Source organism: Protomyctophum parallelum (genome assembly GCF_964188405.1).
Source record: "Protomyctophum parallelum genome assembly, chromosome: 7".
NCBI lineage: Eukaryota > Metazoa > Chordata > Actinopteri > Myctophiformes > Myctophidae > Protomyctophum > Protomyctophum parallelum.
The window spans coordinates 35308499-35327693 of NC_139705.1; the positions used below are offsets into that span (position 1 = coordinate 35308499).

At 43.3% G+C, this 19195-nt stretch overlaps 2 protein-coding genes across 7 annotated transcripts in view; both read right to left on the reverse strand.

The window, feature by feature from the left end:
• Nucleotides 1-12866, reverse strand: part of mtor (mechanistic target of rapamycin kinase) — a 141249-nt gene extending 128383 nt beyond the window's left edge. For 5 of the 6 annotated variants that reach the window (XM_083769579.1, XM_083769577.1, XM_083769575.1 and 2 more), the window contains exons 1-16: nt 12702-12866; nt 12262-12406; nt 11142-11250; nt 10140-10372; nt 9745-9945; nt 9307-9441; nt 8740-9015; nt 7966-8074; nt 7563-7646; nt 7092-7275; nt 6119-6247; nt 5520-5764; nt 4630-4845; nt 3308-3513; nt 2716-2838; nt 1104-1187 (exon numbers count right to left, since the gene is read on the reverse strand). In XM_083769579.1, coding sequence (XP_083625705.1) covers nt 1104-1187; nt 2716-2838; nt 3308-3513; nt 4630-4845; nt 5520-5764; nt 6119-6247; nt 7092-7275; nt 7563-7646; nt 7966-8074; nt 8740-9015; nt 9307-9441; nt 9745-9945; nt 10140-10372; nt 11142-11250; nt 12262-12390 — 2463 coding nt within the window. In that variant the 5' untranslated portion in view covers nt 12391-12406; nt 12702-12866. The remainder of the gene's footprint in view (nt 1-1103; nt 1188-2715; nt 2839-3307; nt 3514-4629; nt 4846-5519; nt 5765-6118; nt 6248-7091; nt 7276-7562; nt 7647-7965; nt 8075-8739; nt 9016-9306; nt 9442-9744; nt 9946-10139; nt 10373-11141; nt 11251-12261; nt 12407-12701) is intronic. The other variant, XM_083769578.1, reaches the window with a different exon arrangement.
• A 1936-nt stretch (nt 12867-14802) lies between these two features.
• ssna1 (Sjogren syndrome nuclear autoantigen 1) lies at nt 14803-19133 on the reverse strand. Its single transcript, XM_083769070.1, has 3 exons — nt 18910-19133; nt 16135-16334; nt 14803-14986 (listed from the first exon to the last, which is right to left on the reverse strand). The coding sequence occupies exons 1-3, from the start codon at nt 18959-18961 to the stop codon at nt 14894-14896; spliced, it is 345 nt and encodes a 114-aa protein (XP_083625196.1). The 5' UTR covers nt 18962-19133; the 3' UTR covers nt 14803-14893.
• Nucleotides 19134-19195: the final 62 nt, after the last annotated feature.

Consider the following 19195-nt stretch of genomic DNA (forward strand, 5'->3'; position numbering starts at 1 on the left):
GTTCTGTTATGTTGCACTGATTCTTCTGTGTTCAAATGCTTTCTGTTGCCCCTTCCCTCTCTTTGGGTATCCTACCACATGCTTTCTGTTGCCCCCTCCCTCTCTTTGGGTATCCTACCACGCACAGCAAAGTGTTCATTTGACTCTGACGGTCATTACAGTACTCTTAATTCAAAATAAATAAATGAACACTTTTACTGTGCGGCTCTTAACCTTTCCTGGCTTTGCCTCAATCTTGGCTCATTGTTCTAGCGGTGCCTCTCCTGCACTGGCACAGTCATGGCACTGCTCCTCACACTGTCCTGCTTGCTCCTCTCTGGGGACTGGTTTCTCTACTGGGGCAGGGCTCTCTGAACTAAACTCAAGACTCCTCGTTTCTGCAAGGGACAAGCTCCATTTTCGGGGGGGGGGGGGGGGGGGGGGGGAAATAAATTAAAAAGGAAAGTTGGTTGCTTTGAGGGGAATTGTCGTACTATATAAACCATCATCACATTCACGTTCATTCTCCTGTAAAGAAGAAGCCTGGTGTCTTGAACACTTGATTTGGTCTTAATATTACAGACATCTAAAACATCCCTCTATCCTGTTTTAACTACTAACTCATCAAACTAACTAACTAAGCAGCCGTATTAACTTAAAGTTATTTCTTCACAAACCAAAGATCCTGAAACTGAATTTGTCAGCACGAACAACACAATAAATCATCCTTACAGTTCAAATGATTCTATTATTCAAGGTCTATTTTCCTTTCTAGTTCAGAACTGGCATTACATGCCAGTAACATAATTTATAATTTACCGGTAGTAATGTGGTGATGATGTTGAAACAAGCACTTCATGCCGGCACTTTATATCCTACTGTAGCACTTTTTCTGAATGTAGCCTTTCTTATTTTTTATCTTTGATTCTATACCTGCACTAGATGCGCCCAGACCTCTGTTTATGCTATGGTGTCTCATGTCTGTTGTTGTCCTGTATTGTTTGTATGTTTTAAACAACTACTCTTGCTGTAAACCTAATTGCCCTTCTGGGAGATTACCGGTAATAAAGACCTTGAACCTTGAAGGGAATAAAACATGGCAGTCAAAAGCCTACAGTCTGTACCTGGGCCAGCTCTCCAATGGTGGCCAGGACACTGATCACCACGCCAGGGTTGGGGTCCGGGTCTTTCAGCTTCAGGATGAGAGCCTGAGGAAGAGAGAGAGGGGAGAGGTTGCCTTGAGTGAATTTGGAACACAATATCAAGCAATAGAACTATGGAATGAGTATAAAAATGAGTATAAAATGAGTATAAAAACACCAATGAGTTGGAACAGCGAGTCTGCCATATCAGATACAGTCTGAATTGGCCTAACGACTAAAAAGAAAATGAGGAATAAAATATTGGAAAAGAGAATAATAAAAAATAAAAAATAAAATTACAACTTTGGGACTTGGGAGGGGAGTGAGTTTGGAGGGAGAGAGAGGAGTGGAATGCCATGCATCATCATTCAAAGGGGCAGGTGACTGGCTACAATCCTAGTTATTGATTTGTTGCAAATAACAGCCTGTCTGGTACAAAATGATACTGTATACAGTATACTAGACAGAGCCAAATGTCTGTCTGAATTGGACATGGTTGTTATGCTTTCTGGGGTGTAGAGCAACCAATACTATTCTGAAAATGACAGGATTGTCTAATTTTGTATTTGTATTGTACTTTATGGAAAAGTGACATACCCAACATCACCACAGGTTTTATTTTTATCCATGTTTATCTGAGCAACACATTTAGTGGAACGTGAACGATGGACTTCACTCGATAATATTCCCAATTTAGACTTTTGAGTTTGGATACCCAAAGTTGCCACAAAATCTATAAATATTAACTTCAAAACAAGCCGCACATTAAGGGGTAAAGGCATTCTTTGTATTCTAGACAACTAGGAAACCACAAGGCAGTGGAAATTTGTAAAACATTTCCATGAAGACAGATGACTGTTTATATGTGCTTTATTTGGACTCTGTTCACCGTTGTATACTGTGTCTGTAGTGAATCAGTTGGCTTTGTTCAAGTAGTGATGTCAGAACAGTAAATCTCCACCGTTGCAGGAAATGGACCATAGATATGAAGCCAATATGTTTATGGCACTGATAATCTGTCTATTAACCATGCAAACATTTGCAATAAAGATGAGTTTAATGGGCTCAATTTGAAACAAGCTTTGTTTAGAGTTTTGAATTATTTTTTATTCTCAATTCTTATCATTTTGGCGCCGTTGATTTCCCGGCCTACTACATCAGTGTTTCTCAAAGTGGGGTCCAGGGGGAACCAAAATAGACCCATGCAGTTCATTTGTATACTCCCCGGGTTATGGGGGTCCATGGTATTGGTCCTAATGACATACCAAACAGGGGGTCCTTGGAATAAAAACGTGCACTGCATCATGCATCATTGGCCCCTTTTCCACCAAAATAACTTTGGTTCTAGAACTGGTTCAGTTCTAGATTATTGGAACCTTGCCGCTTTCACGGAACCGACGGCCACTTTTTGGTTCCAGTTCCGAACCAACATTTAGGGTTCTGAACCAATTCATTTTCAGTGGAAACACGCTCAACTGGTTCAATAATAAAATAAAAGAACCAAGCTGGTTCAACGCCGGTGGAAAAGGGGCCTCGGTGGGCTCATCAGCCACTACATACAGTATATACGGATAGCTGGTGCTGATTGTCATACCTTGAGGATGGGTTCCATGTACGGGCGTATGAGGCGCGGGGCATTGGAGACCAAGTGACCCAGCATGCGAGCGCTCTGCTCCTTGTTCCTGCCCACGCCACTGTGCTCCAACTCTGTCAGGATCTGCACACAGAGACCACAGCCATGTCAGAGAGGAGGAGAGGAGATAGACCCAAGTTGAGCATATACTGTATGTGTATGACTGCATGCGTCTTCACTGTAACAAGAGATTGGTTTCTGAAGCTCTGCTGCCCTCTAAAGGCAATAAGGCATCTACTGTACCTGAAAACTTGCAAACCATGCATTTGAAAACACATGCAGGTCCTGTACTGAATGTCTGTGTACTCTGTTGCTGTATCCAAAACCATTAAATGAACACTAGCATCCCTAATATGGGCATTTCAGTTCAGTATATGAAACATTCTACGAAAATAGGCAAGCAGTCCCCAGAAATAGACAATCTGTAGATCATACATTTTTGTCATATAGATTTATATGGAGGGAAAAATTAGGGGAGCAAAGATAAACATCTGGGCGACATTGTCAACAAAGTATATAGTGTTTAAGGGTCAGGTGTGATTTGATTTCCTACCTGAATGAGCATCTTGCGCAGAAATGGCATGACGAAGGCCGGGTTCATGCTGCTGAGACGGCCTATGGTGCAGATAGCCAGCTCTCGGATCTCAAACACTTCGTCGTTGAGGGCCACAAACAGAGCCTGCAGGTTCTCTGCCTGGGCCAGGTGGGCGTCAAAGCGCTCATCCAGAGACGCCAGCACACAGTAGCGGATGTCGGGGTCTGGAGGACAATGGACGCAGAACTTAAGTTCAGACAGAGCTTCACTTCAGACAAAACTTCAGTTTTGGCCCAGAACAAAGTGAGAGATAAGGAATATAATTACAAGGGCAATATAGACAAAATATTACTCTAATAAGAACAGTGTGAGAAGAAAAGTAATCCGGGCACTCAAAAGATAAAAGACAAAAGAGCCTTTATTACTAAAAACGCCAACATGGTTCAACCTAATGCCTTCTTCGGTGCGAACATGAATGTAATAGCAAATCTGACAACCACTGTCTTTAAATAATCAAGGCAAAGGATGTGTACTGTACAGAATGTTACACTGAACATTAAACAGAATGTAGCATTATTTTTTAGGACACTGCACTTAGACCTAGATACTGTAAATAAACTATTCACGCACCCAACTGTGCTCGTCTATTCCAATGTATTCCGATTTGCTTGTAAATGTCTGCATCTACTGTACTGTATACAATTGATTCGATAACAAGTTGTGAGTGCACACTTTGTGCACAATTCAGTTCGCCATGTTATAGGCCGTGATGCATGTGGAGCATGCGCAAGTGCCGCATACGCCCGCACTCCGCGGCCACAATACGTCACCGATCCTACACCTGCGTTTTCAACTCGATTGATTGATTTTAATAAAAGAGCAAAGAGCATACCAACATAAAAGTCAGCATCACTGAGGATGAAAACACAAGAAAGCCTTTCGGCGCATTTCTATTGCGGTCCTCACCCGTGTGAGTGGTGCAACTCCCCTCTCCCCCCCCCCCCCCCCCCTCCTCCCCCTCCTCTCTCTCTCTCTCATTGGCAGGCAACAGTGCAGCACTGTCTAACTCTCTCTGTTTCTGCATGGCACAACAGCGCCCCTACTGGTACTCATTATACTGGTGCTCATTAACCAACACATAGGTTAACCACACATACGGACATTGCTGTTCCTTGGAGTGGTTGCACCACTCAAAAAAGAACACTAAAACAACATGGCATAACATCACAACGACAATACAGAAATATACAGACAAATATCAAAACACGCTTTCTAGAATAATGTGCAATCAATGCATTTAAAAAAAGAAATAAATCACTTTTCCCTTTATATTATCTTACCGGGATCTGTGATGCCGACCACCAGCAGCTTGCTGAGGACGTCGGCCACCACCTGCACGGCGGTCTGGCTGACCACGTGGCCGTGGCCGCTGATCAGCTGGATGGAGGGCGTGAGCAGGCGGGAGCAGGTGCGAGCCGCCTCCATGCGGATCTCCTTGTGCTCGCTGTTGAGGAAGTGGTCGGCGCAGTGGCGCACAAACTGGGTCAGGGAGTGTCCTAGAAGCAGAGGAAAGAAGAGTGGGGTTGGGTTGGTGAAAGGGCCTTTCTGTGTGGAGTTTGCATCTTCTCCCCGTGTCCCCTAGGGCCTAGGGTAGGTACCCCTCACAATAACATGCAGTAGTCCCTATACTGCTCCCCCTGGCCAGCCGGGGGGAGAAAGGAACTTCTCATGCAAGGAAGCATGAGGTCAGTCCGTTGCTCTCCCCAGGTTGGCAGAGGGAGTGTAGCGCCCAGGATTACACTAGACTCACTCATAATATGATTATTGTCTTGTTCATTGATACATCAGATTAATAAGAGTAAATGTCACATGAATATAGAGTTCTGCGTTAATGGTATTACTTCTAGATACCACATTGTTTATATTTTCTGCATAATCATTAGAACATAATAGTCACACAGGACACACAGGACAAACACAGGACAAGTGTTTCAATTTGTCTGAACAGTCTGATTGGCATAGAACTAATTCATTTGTTTTGAAACACCTGTTGGTCCCCAACATGGCAGGTCTACATTTGAAACTCATGAATTGAAGCTGAATAATTGAGTCAATATTGGCAAAAAAACATGGAAAATAAAGTCCCTGCTGTTTCTAATCAGTCTATACATTACAATCCATTCAAATGAAATGATGATGATGTACGGATCCGCATCGTTGTGCGCATTACCTTCAAACTCAAAGCTGCCGAGCGTGCGCAGGGCCAGGGTGATGCTGCCCACGTCGCTGGCCTCAGGGATGTTGGTGAGGCTGGGCGAGGCCAGCTGGTGTGCCAGGCCTTTGGGCATGCCCGGGTGGCGCAGGGGCTTGTGCATCAGCACCAGGGACAGCATCTTGAGGAGGCCGTCCTGGATGTCTTTCTTCAGCTGGGGGATCTGACGGCTCAGGTCGTACAGCACCGCCGTCAGAGCAGGGCTGGAGGGAGGGAGGGAGGGACCGTTTACAAACTGCTTAGAACGCTGGCTGTTCTCCGCAATCTTTTCATGTAAAGCATCCACAAACTAATGTACTGTATTTGGCCACGGACCCCCATCAGAAAATATTTTGTGCCAAGGATCCCCCCATGCAAGATTTGTGTTTGGGGGTCCCCGGAAGTAACCCACTTTGACAATCACTGGTTTAGGTTGTTATATCAAACACGTAAGCACTTTAACTGACCTGATTATTCAGCGTCATTAGGCTATTTATGTGCATATAAGCACAGTCCATCCTAAAAGCCTTGTTAGTGGACTCATGGTGTCTGTAGAAAGTAGAAACCCCATGTCGTACCTGAGACCCACAGCCAGCATGGGCTCCAGCAGCTCCTTGATATCAGGCTGGATGCTGGGACCCATGGCCCTGGACAACATGCTGATACACGTGAACACTGTGGCATCCACCTGCATGGTCTTCTGCCTCCTATGCACGCACACACACGCACGTACAGGCACGCACACGCACGCACACACACACAATTATTTTATTATTTGAATTAGAATAAAACTTTCTTTTATGTTGATTATTAGGGCTGCAAAGTTAATCAAACTAATCAATTGAATTGAATATATATAAAAGAAAATGTGTAAAATATATATATTTTAGCTGGTGAATTTCTTGTGTCCCTGTCCATAGGCTTGAGTTATTGTGATATCTACATAACGTTCAAATTCAATATATACACAATACACAGACATAAGACATCTTATAGTTTATATACAGTGAGATGTCAAAATAGGACTGGCTATGGCTCAGTGGTCCAGGCACCTTGGCTGGTAATCCAGTCTGGCAGTGTGCCGCGGGTTTGACTCCCGATCCCGACGGCCTTTACTGCATGTCTTCCCCCCCATCTCTCTCCCCATTTCCTGTCAGCCTACTGTCTGTCCCTCCATAAAATATATAAAATAAAGGCGAAAGCCACAAAATAAACATAAAAAAATAAATAGGACTGCAACAGTTAATCGGATTAATCAATTTAATTTAGCGATTATTCAATTTATCAAAAAAGTAATTGATGGCATAATCAACGAAAACAATAATCAAGTTGCAGATAGATTCTATGCTTGGGCTTTACCAGTATTGATTGAGAGGAAACAAAGGTGTGCTCCTTTTAGGCATTGTAATGTTTGTGCATAAAATATCATGATGAAAGTAAGATGTTGATCTCATCGTCCCGTTTTGATAGTGATCTTAAGGTGGTTTGGCGTTATTGGCGTTCTCGTCACACTGCTCTAGTCTACATGGTAGAGAGAGGTAGATGACTGACTTGTGTGCAAAATCCTTGGGCGGCAGCGCGGCCTTGATGATCTCCAGGATCTTGGTGAGGTAAGGATGGATCTCTGTCCTGACCGCCACCACCAGCAGCCCCAGGGCCTGGAAGGCCGCCGTCCTCTCCTTCTCCTTCTTCAGACAGCCCAGCAAGTAGCCCATGGTGTCTGAGAGGTACTGGTCTGCAAGGTGGATTAGGGGAGGTTAATCACCACAATGACAACACTATATGCAAAAGGTTTGAAATGACCGTGCAACTTTGGCAGGTAACAATCCATCGTTTTGAGCCTCTGGTCTAATTCTAAATGGGCTGGTGCAGTTATTTATTTATTTTATTCCATCCGCCATTCATGATTCAAGATGTTTATTGTCACAAGGATGTACAAGTGCATGCACTGTGAGAAACTTAGGTTGGGGGTGCTCCACAATACACAGAAATAAAAACAGTACATAAATAAGGCTGTAATACCACAGAAATTTGTTTTGACTTGTTCAGCAGTCTTACAGCCTGGGGGAGGAAACTGTTCGTCAGTCTGCTTGTGCTGGATTGTGGCTGGATAGGAGGACAGAAACATGTTGATTTCATGTCATTATTTATACATCACATTTAAAAAGAACAGGAGTTGAGCCAAAACGATTTACAATCAAGGATGACCATACAAAAATATAACCTAGCAAAGACTAAAGTGTAAAACACAGTAAATGAATAAAAGTACATAATATTATTATCCAATGAGAGGAATAAAACCACAGGGGAAAAAGCAATAGAAAAATTCTGGGAACCGGCATTTAAATTAGTTTTAAACTTGTCAATGGTGAGGCAGGACTTAACATAGGACAGGAGACTACTCCAGAGTCTTGCTGATCCTTACCTGTGAAGGTGTTAGCCTGGAAGGCAGCCAACCGTGGCAAGAGGTTCAGGATGGTCATCTGGATCAAAGGGTTCTTACTGGTCCTGTATTTTAGCACCCAGCGACACACCTGACGCAGACACAATAAAAAATAAAATATGCTGCTACTAACAGCATTAATCTCAAGAATGAAGCTGTTCTGTCAATTCACACACCTACACTCTAAATAAATGGCAACAGTGACTTTGAAGGGTAAACAACCCAAGAGGAGTCTTTTCAATGTTTTGTGTTGTGGACATTGTTACATTTGTCAAGAGACAAATGTAGCTTCCTGTTCGGCAGCTGAAGTAATGTTATTGGGCTCCCGGCACCCCAACTTGTTTTTAACTATAATTATATATTATAGACTTAAGACTTTAAGATTTTAATTCAAAGTGCTACTTAACAATTGCGTGACAAACTAAGAGCATATGCAGCCAACAGTTGTGGTCTTGTGGATGGATTTAGCGATTCCTGACATTTGGTGGATACACTCTTCCACTGACCACAATTTGTTCATGAAGTAGCAGGAGAAAGTTGTATGTGCAATGGCCGTGGTGGTTGGTTTAATGTGTCCTTTAATTTTCATGTTAGGGGCTAAAGATTTTAGTCAAGCCACATTCAATAGTTTTATTATATTGGTAAGCATGCCAATATGCAAATATACATACGTACATATTGGCTCCAACTCTGTAAACTCCCATCCCAGTACAACAGATTCCTATCAAAACAATCTGCTTCCACAAGGTACCATACCTGGTCAAAGCGTTCCTCCATGAGTTCACGGCAGTAGCGGCTCTCCACCAGCAGGTTCTTGGCGGGCACGGGCGTGGCTCCGAAGCTGAGGAAGCCCTGCGGCGTGCTGTAGCCCAGCAGGCCCAGCAGCGCGTTGGACTGCGGCGGCTGCACCGACTGGAAGCTGGTGAAGGGTGTGATGTGGCGCGGTTTGGTGCCGAAGCCCATCAGCTCCTTGCAGTACTTGTCGTGGACCAGCTGCTGCTGCGTTATCTCCTCCATCTCCTCACGCATCCGCTGAGTGGAGAGAGCCAGGTGAGAGTGAGCATGGAGAATGTGCTTCACTATCTGACTTTTAACCGTGTGAACTGTGAACCCTATCCTCCCTATTCTGGGCAGTGGGCATGTTGAAAGTTTGGCGAATATAGGTGAACATTCAGTGAAAATAGCAGATCTACAAGCTCGCAATTCGTTAATTTGCAAACTTCTATGTTCAGTGTATAGGTCAAAAAGGAAGGGGCTTAAAAAATTTCGTCACACATCCATATTTAATGTCAATATTTGCTGCAAAAGGTTAGGTCCTCTTACCTCTCCCTCCATGCTGCTGATACGAACCAACTCGTTGAGGATGAGGAGAGCACCATGGACCCTGTCTTCTCGATTCATTCCCTTTTCTTTAGCCAAGGTCTCATCGAAGCCTTTCTCGGCCTCCTCAAATGTTTGCTTCGAGGGAAAGGACAAACGTCAAGATTTCCCATTACAAGGGTGGCCATTTCTTCCTCTTACAAATACAATACAGTACTAGGGCTGCAATGGTTAATCGAACTAAGCGATCTAATCAATTATTAAATAGTATTGCTTTTAATAAAATGATCGATTGTGGAATGATTTATTATATCTATACGATAGCAACATGTTATGAGCTTGTACATTGTATGACAAAATAATCACTAAAAAGAATCGATTGTCGCAGCACTATACAGTCTGTATCGATGCATGTCGCTTCAGGAAAGAGGGATGTCTTACTTTGTACCACTGCGGTTTCTGCATCTCCTTGGTCTCTCTCTGTGTGGTGAGGATGAGGCACGCTCGCAGGGCTGAAACCGCCCCTTCTCGGATGGCCTGCTTGGGGTCCCATACGGCATAGAAGATGTTGTCAAAGAAGGGCTGCACTTGCTGGAAGAAGAAGGTGGGTGCACTCACTGCTAACTCCCTCAACACCAGCACCTGCACGGTAAAGGAAAAAACACATTTCACGATTGGAGCAGGTAACCATTCATTCAAGTAGCAAAAGAAAAAATTTGCAGTACCATGAAAATAATCGAATCATGTGTTATATAAGAACACTCCCAAGCCCTTAGCAGCCCTGCAACAACAAACAACACGGCCCCTTACGGGCTGCGTTCTGCTAAGCGACTCACCGCGGCATGGCGCCGGCCTTCATTCCTGTCTGCCCCCAGCCACTCCAGTGCCCTCTTCACCTCGAACTCCACGTACTCTGCAGTGAAAGTATCCCCCGCCATGGACAGGTGGCCCATGGCTTTGGAGGCCATCTCCATGACCACGGGGTCACTGGAGGGAAGGAGGTTTCGGAGGTAGTTGGCGAAGCGGCTGATTCTGGTGGCATTTCCTCCCTCGACCCCAATCAGGCTCACTGGAAGACATCATCATCATCATCAGCATCAGCATCAATGACAACCACTTACAATCACAACCGAGGTCAACCACTTACAACCACGACCACGGTTAACTGCTATGGTAAACCAATAGGCCACATTTATACTTTCTCTTATGACGATATACCCGGGATCCAAACTCAGGTCTCCTGTGTGAGGGTCGATATTGTACTGCTGAGCAAAGATGGAAAACCCACGTTATGCAGGGGACATATTGCAGCTTCAGGCAGTAACTCGTGTTCTTACCCAAGCACAGGATCTAAATGAAAAGCAGGCAAACTACCTCTAACCACCTCTGTTGCGTTATATTTGCGAACGCAGTGAGCACTAACTATGAGACCCTGCAGATCATGTCTGTGTGTGTGTGTGTGTGTCTGTCTGTCTGTCTGTGTCTGTCTGTCCCGCTGTGACACCACCCGCCCGCCACCAGAGGGCGCAGCTGTAGCACACACACACACACACACACACACACACACACACACACACACACACACACAAACAACCACACACACACACACACAGTAGAAAACTTACAAAAATTACTAACTAAAAAGAAAAAAAAAGTACGTAATTTATTCTAATTGTTGTTATTGCAATTTACGAGCTGTGTTCGCTTCCCGCGTTTGCGCGTCTTACTTGTGTATTATGCTATACCATACAAATTAGTCAAATTAATGCTTTATTCACTAACAAAGTCCCGTATTGCGGGTTTAACCATGACATTGTTAGTGGTATGACGAGGCTTACCAATGGCAAGAATCCCTCCTTTCTTTTCGTTCACATCAGAGCTGGACACCAGCTCAAAGATGTGATGGTTCAGCTCATCATAGAACGTAGTGGCCTCATCCTGGCTCAGCTGAGGAAGATTGCAAAATCAAACATCAAAACAAACAGCTTTGGGAAACACTCTACAGATATATCGTCACTGTCGGGTGGAATATATTGAAATTTAATTTAAAGGATAGCCCCTTGAGATGCAGCATCTCGTTTTAGAGGGGGTCCTCAAATGGAGAAAGGAAAATGTGTTCCAATGGATGCAATGTAGTTACTTAGTCACAAGCTCGTACTTTTGATTGGTTGAATATGTATAAAACACGTGCCACATCAAGACATTCGCGAGGCTTTGCGAGCTTGTACATCTGCTATTTTCGCTACTTTATGTGACACTCATGTACGACTTAAGGCATTCATCTTAAAATTTTATCCCACGATTTTTGCAACCCATTTTTTCACCCAGTGTCAATTATCTAATGTAATCCTGGGTGCTACACTTCCTCTGCCAACCTGGTGGGGCAGCAGACTGACCTCATGCTTCCTTCTATGCATGAGGAGTCCAAGCTGCTTCTTTTCACCCGACAGGGGAGTTTCCCCGGCCGGACGTAGCGTGTGGAAGGAACCAGTTCCAGGCCAGGCAGGGGGAGGTAGTTTAGTTTAGAGACCAGGATTACTGCATATGTTTTGTGAGGGTACCTCTACTACCTACCCTAGGGGACAAGGGGAGGACATGCAAACTCCACACAGAAAGGTCCTTTCGCCAACCCCACCTCGGGTATGGGCACTGATGACACAGAGGAAAGAATACGCCCCCAGCGCCCACAGCGTCCCCAGCGGGAATCGAACCCAGGACCTTCTAGCTGTGAGGCGACAGCACAGCACTACCGTCTGTGCCAACGTGCCCCAAGTAAGGCATTAATTACAAAGAAAATCTTAAAAGGCTGAAATGTGGAGTTACAATGTTTCTGTCCGACAAGCAACGATATGGTACATCATCATGTCCACAAGACATGACTTGAGTTAACAGCAGTCATGCCAGAAATAGGACTCATAGCATTGTGTGTGGCATTCTCTACTCTACTACATGACTTACCTCTCTAAGCTCTGTAGTCACATAATGCTGCAGGTCTTTGGCAGACTTGGCCCTAGTGTCTTCATTCCGACTCTTGAGGCCGCTGACAAACTGCTGCAGCACAGTGGCTGTGCCCGACATGATGACCATCTCTGGATGGCTTAGTCTGTAAACATGCATTGCACATCACACAGGTCTGGCTGGGTGACTTCATCACATGCTAGGCTAGCAAGTCAATACAACAATATGCATGATTGTACATTAACATTACGTCATGTAATGTTGATGGTTGTCTGGCCTGCTTTGAAATCTAGTTAAATTCAGTAGCAGTAGAAGTTGTTATTTGTTGATAGCAACGTTATAGCAATGAATGCAGGGACATGCTCTGCGTGAATGAGCTAACGTTAGCAGCTTATAGAGGTAGGTTCTGTTAGCTTGCATAGAAAACGCGTATCTCTTACGTTCTGAGTCCCACTCAGTAGTTTTTATCAGTCGGTTCTGACAGACAGCCAGTGTGTCATTGTTGACCGTCAGACAGTACTCACAGGAGGCCTAATAACAGTATAGTTACACTAGGACAAGGTTAGCTAGCTGTGTGTGTTGTGCAAACAGAAGGGATCTACTACTCCTCCTTTGGGGGTTGGCAAATCTAGTATTTAGAGCTGCATTACCGCCACCAACTGGAGTGGAGTGGGGAATAGGAGAGTATGCCGAATGAATGAACGAATTACCTAATTATTTGTTTAACGAACAATAAATTCATTAATTCAACTTTATTGTATTAACTACTGTGACAGTATATCTTGCCTGCTGTTTTCCTTGACAGACATGAGAAGTCATGGTGTTTTGCCTTTCTTCTTCCTTTCTGCCTTGTGATTCCTCTCAATATATTTTATGGATAATTATTTTTATATTGAAAATATTAAACACATAATAGAGAAATAGGACCCAGGGGTATCATCACATCTAAAATTGTTGTAATAGGCTACCTTTGATAAGTGAATGTTAAAGGAGGTTGAAATACAAATTATAAATGAAAGGTGTTTTAATTGTTGCTGAATATTCTAGTAAATTAGAAACTTAGCTACTCATTAGTTTTAGACTAAACTAAGCAATTATATCTGAAGGAAAAGTCACAAGGTCACACACCTTTCCAAAAATGTCCAGCACAAACACACACGTGTGTGTGTGTGTGTGTGCACACACACACACACACACACTATATATTATTTGTAAATATTGTGTAGTGCGCCTTACCCCTTTACTGTATGCCTAGACTTCTTACGTCATATTTATATTTTACCATTTTGAAAAACGTTTTAGATGGTGAGGAATTCACACACAGGGATACATAAGTAGCCTAGCCTACTAGTAATATTTTATAGAACAAAGCTTATTCATGAGTTTCAATGTTTCCCCTTATGAACAAATTGACCATTCTATCCATCCATCCATCTTCAACCGCTTATCTGTAGTCTGGTCACAGGGGCAACAGCTCCACCAGAGTGCTCTAGAGTCCAGACTTCACTCTCCAGAGCAACATTAGTGACTTCGTCCTGGGGGATTCCGAGACGTTCCAAGGCCAGTCGATGCGTTTCCTCCAACTGCGCCTTGGTCTGCCCCGGGGTCTCCTCCCAGTGGGACGTGCGTCGAGGACCTTCCTAGGGAGACGCCCGAGAGGCATCCTAACCAGATGCCTGAACCACCTAAGCTGGCTCCTTTCCAGGCGAAGGAGCAGCGGTTCTACTCCGAGTACCACCATTCTAGTGCATGTATATATTTTTTGGTTTCGTTTTTCTTCCTGTAGGGTGTTACAGCACATTGATTGACCTATTGAGTGAAGGCACAGTAGAAAGTGTCACCTAAGGTACGAGTGCATCAGGGAGCAGGCTTTGGTGTGCCCCCTGGCGTGATCACAGAAGCATTTATTATACACTTCCAGACAACTCATTGGCTGGACCAACCTGCACCAGGGAGGTCAGCAGCAGGGTCTTACTAGTAAGCTATAAAGGGACATGCAATGTTCCGGTGTCATTAAAATGTTCCTTCTCAGAATCATCAGAATGATAGAGCATATCTCTCTCAGATCACATGACTATGCCTTTAGTTTCATTGATTAATATAAAATCCAGACAAACTTTACCACTTTAAAACCTGGCATCTCATTATTACGCATTACGCATTATTAGGCATGTCATTAATAGAAAATGTTATCATTTTCAGAAAAAAAGATCTACAAGCTCACATAGCTCACATATTGTGAGCTTGTAGATCAACCATTTTCTCTACTTTTGTATGACAGACAATAGGGAGATAGAAGGTTTCTGCCCGACAGTGGCGATATAATTGTTTGTGTACAGCAGGTAAAGTATTATAAACTGTAAAGTTATAACATTCAATAAATGTTCCAAAAAATAATCGTCCATCGTCCATCCTTGTAGGTGCAGAACAGTTTATACACTGAAAAGTACCCCTAATTGTATTGTCATTCCATGCAAGTAAATGACAATCTCAGACATTTTCAATAGAATAATTTATTTAATCAAAAATTAGTAGGCCTACTGTGATAGTATAATAAAACATAGAAAATAGTCCATATAGTTGTGAAAGGAAGGAATGCTACAGTGGTCAGGGGACAAGTAATTGTCCACCATTAGTGATGTTTGGCTCTGGGTTCCGTTGCTTTACTGAGGTTTCCTGCCTCCTCCTTCAGTACACTCAGAAGGGTTTGAGAACTCTCCAGAATCTGTGTGAGAGAGTGAGAGTGAGAGAGAGAGAATAGAAAAGACCATACTGTAAGCTCATGAGTCCACTGTTTTTTCAAGGGACCCAGTATGCATTAAGGCCACGGACCCCCATAACTCTGAGTGTATAAATGGACTCACAAGGCTCAATTTGGTTTCTATATCAATCATTTAGCTAAGGACCCCCCAGACCCCACACTGAGAACAAGTGTTTTAAATGCATATGATCTGTAATGTCCTGTTGCTCTATTCCATAGATAGCAAAACAAGCATATTAAGTAAATATAAGTAAAGTGCAGTGGTGGCCAGCAGTAACACACATCATGTTGTCATGTTACTCCATACATCCATGTACTTAGATCTGTGTGTTAATCATTTAAAAGTTAGGTTGTCACTAAACATCAAATTATGTTTTAATCATTCAAATGTGAGGTTGTCACTGAGCCAAATCTTTGGATGAACCTTGTACTCTGCAATAAAGTGTTTATGATGAGACAGGAATGACAAATATACACCTCACCAATCTCTGGAATAATACATACTGTAGCACTTTTCAAAATGGTTTCTTTTGAATAAATACTTAGGCAGATAGGCAGGTAGATAGATACACAAATGGTAACGATACAAAAATACAAATAAAATTCCCAGGCATTTGTTCCTGCACTGTTGTCTTTAATAAGTGGAGCTGAGGGGGGGTTATTTGTCATAAGAGTAGAGTAGGTGCACAGGGAGTTGAATATCAATATGTGGGATGAGCCTGTGTGTTGTGGAACACAACGGTTACTCTCCCTTCAGACTCAACCTCACCCCCTATACGACTCTAGCAAGTAGCGGCTAACCAAGATAATGGTTACTCGTCGTTCTCATGCTTTGTTTCTTCTAGGTTTGTTTTTCTTGTAATTGACCACAAAGGTAAGAAGGGAATTTGATGAATTGAACAAGGTGAACCCTCTTGTAAACAAATGTAATGCTTTATGCGGTCATCCACTCACAGTTAACAGTCGTTGTATCGAGTTGTGCTTGAAATGTACTGTTTTTTAATAATTGTTCATTAATTGTAATCAAGGCAAAGGTTTTAAATATTTGTGATATTGAGTGAGAAGCCATATCGCTCAGCTTTAGCATGATCCATTACAACCGAGCTACACACCTTCATGTAGGCAGCCTCCGTCTCTGCAATGGTGCGGTCGAATTCAGCACGGGCGGTCAGTCGACGAGCCAGACTCTCGTTGACTCTGGACAGTTTCTCTGTGAGGACGCGGATATCATGTTGTAAACGGGTCTTCTCCTCTTCCTCCTGTTGGATCTGACGGTTCAGATCTTCCCGCTTCGAGCACAGTTCTTCAATACCTGGGGGGGGGGGGGGGGGGGGGGGGGGGGGGGGCGGAAGGGAACGTAATAGAATTGCTCTCAAACCCATCAATATTCAATACATTGAGAACTGATGGAATCATCTAGTCAATAGATGTTTTTGATTGATTGATTGAAATATGTATTAACAGTTTGCAGAATTACAGTACATTTCAAGCACAAACTCAATACAAAGACTGTTAACTGTGAGTGGACGACCCAATTAAGCATTACACTTGTTTACAACAGGGTCCACATTGTTCAATTCATCAAAACATTTAGAGACATACAAATAGACAATTCTATGTAGCTAAAGAACAGAACAGGAATTCATCATATAGGAAGCAAAAAGGGAAAAGATACATATACAGTGAAGGGAAATGGGGATTCAGATTTTACAGAGGCCAGTTTCGAATTGCAGCCATCCATAGGTGCCCTTTGAGAGCGGTTTTGAAGGAGTCAAGGGATTCACATGTCTTAATGACTGTTGGTAGGGCGTTCCACATTTTGGTGGCATAGGAGCGAAAATAATTTAGTCCCTTGTTTGTGCCGAATCTGGGTTGTACATGATTTGTTGCACTCCCTCTGGTGTTGTGGGTGTGGACTTCGTTTACATTAAGGAAGTATTTAGACAGGTACATGGGTATCTTGGTGGTGTATCGAATCTTGTGGACCAGACCCATTGCAAGATGCTGTACTCTGTCGTCGACCCTAAGCCATCCAAGCCTGTCAAAGTGGGTAGGGGTGAGGTGGGTTCGGGGGGTGAGGCCAGTTCGGTAGGAGCCTGACCAGTTTGTTTTGGGAGGTCTGGAGCCTTGTTTTAAGGGCCTTTGAGGTGCTGTGGTACCAAGAGGTGCATGCATAGTCAAAGAAACCTTGTACGAGGGCTCCTGTTAAGGTCTTCAAGGTGTTTTTGTTGACCAGTGAGGAGATCCTGTAAAGGAATCTTGTTCTTTGATTGACTTATTTGATTATGTTGGTGGCCATTTTATCACCGGAAAGATTGGCCTCCGGGATGGAACCTAGGTAGGTAATTTGATCTTTTCGTGTGATAATATTGTCACCCACTCTAACCAAGAAGCCATCTGCCTTGCTGTACTATCACATGATAACTAGCTGGGGTGTACTGTACGATCCTTGATGTTTAATAATCAGTGACAACCAGGTTCCTTAGACACTGATTTTATTATTCTACCATCGTCTGATTTACCCACAGCATTGCATGGAAGAGTATTGTAGTCGCTCACTGCCTCTGCATGGGTGTGTGAACAACAGTATACTATACTTTCTCCCATCTGAGCCATTAATTCCCCCCACACGTGTAGTCCCTGTCACTGCTAACCCTATACAGTTGGTCATGTGGTAGGGCGTAGTAGATGAACATGTGTCAGGTTTAGGCATAGTTTGTGTGAGGTTAAGGTTAGACACGTTAATATTGTGGGTGGTCCTCAGGCAAAAGACTCTAAAGTCCTCATGCGAAACACACTAAGGAGACCCAAGTCTCCTTAGTAGTGGGCAGGAACTTTTCTCGAGCACGACCCAGACAACTTAAAATAAAAAATAAAAACTTGAAGACAAAAACATAACAGGGTTCAGTTGGGTACCCCGAAGAAACGATTATCTTTTTGGTTGAAAAGGCAAAGGTCAAGCTCAAGAAGAGAAGACATAATCAGTCATATCTCAGGAATGGAGAGATGTAGATAATATATTACAATTGACAATTTAGGAATTTATAAGACGCTCTTAGAGTGATTTCAAGTGCCACCTGTGATCTGTGCCCTCTGTGATGACACTTGCACCAGGGATAGACGCCTATAGTCCTTGGCTGATACCGACTGTAAGCCTCTCCGACCTAATTCCTTACTGTACTTATTTGTGATGTCACTCTGTGGCATCAAGTGATATTGTGAAATACAACTTCTGTCTGCAAACAGAATAACTAAAATGGTTGTGCAGATGTTCATGAATTTCAGGAACAGAAATGGAACAAGAGTCATACAGGTAGGTTTATACAGGTAGAGATTTACAGCTGTTTTTTATTATAATGAACTAGACATGGACAAGAGTGTCAGCTAAATTCCTGTGTGGATGTAACCTAGATGTAACAGTAACTGTGTATTGTTAAGGTGCCCTCCCTCAGTCCTGCCAGTGCCACTTGCTTATTCAGACATTCCAAACTGTGATGGGAGTGTGCGTGTGTGTGTGTGTGTGTGTGTGTGTGTGTGTGTGTGTGTGTGTGTGTGTGTGTGTGTGTGTGTGTGTGTGTGTGTGTGTGTGTGTGTGTATCAAACTGGGCACACAGATTGTGTGTGATATGCGCACTGAAGGACGTTTACAGTGGTCTACATGTGTTTGCTGCTTGTTTAGAGTCAACCCAAATTGAATATGCATGGTGCCATATTATTTCTATCGGCTTTCTAATGTGATTGAAACAGACAACTGGACTTTGTGTAAACTGTAAACTTAATAATAAAATAGACATGTAATGTATCATGAATGAAACTAGGCTGGTTCGCGACTCGCGAGACTAAAGACACATACACACACAGTTATGATTTATGATGTTGTGACTTACATTTGACCAGTTCGTTGTTGTAGCTCTGAAGCGCTGCTCCTTGTTGGCTCATTCTCTTCCGCAAAGTTTCTCTGATAACACAAGATTACTATTTATTGCCCGTCAAGATAACCGGTGAGGTTATCTATTTAAGTGTAAAATATTAATTTAGGAACATGAAAGTATACATTAAATTACTAGTTTCCACCACTGGGGTATTCTTTCAAAATCCCTTCTTCTCATGAGTTCCCATGGAGCTAAATGAAACGCCTGACGTTGTTTTCAAGCGACTAACAAACATTCGTCG

What these genes read in the sequence shown, in the direction of transcription:
- ssna1 (XM_083769070.1), bottom strand. Translation starts at nt 18,961, where the DNA reads ATGAGCCAACAAGGAGCAGCGCTTCAGAGCTACAACAACGAACTGGTC. An exon ending in CAACAACGAACTGGTCAAAT is followed by an intron (nt 16,335 to 18,909) that starts GTAAGTCACAAC and finishes CCCCCCCCCCAG; the next exon opens with GTATTGAAGAACTGTGCTCG. An exon ending in CGGAGGCTGCCTACATGAAG is followed by an intron (nt 14,987 to 16,134) that starts GTGTGTAGCTCG and finishes TCTCTCACACAG; the next exon opens with ATTCTGGAGAGTTCTCAAAC.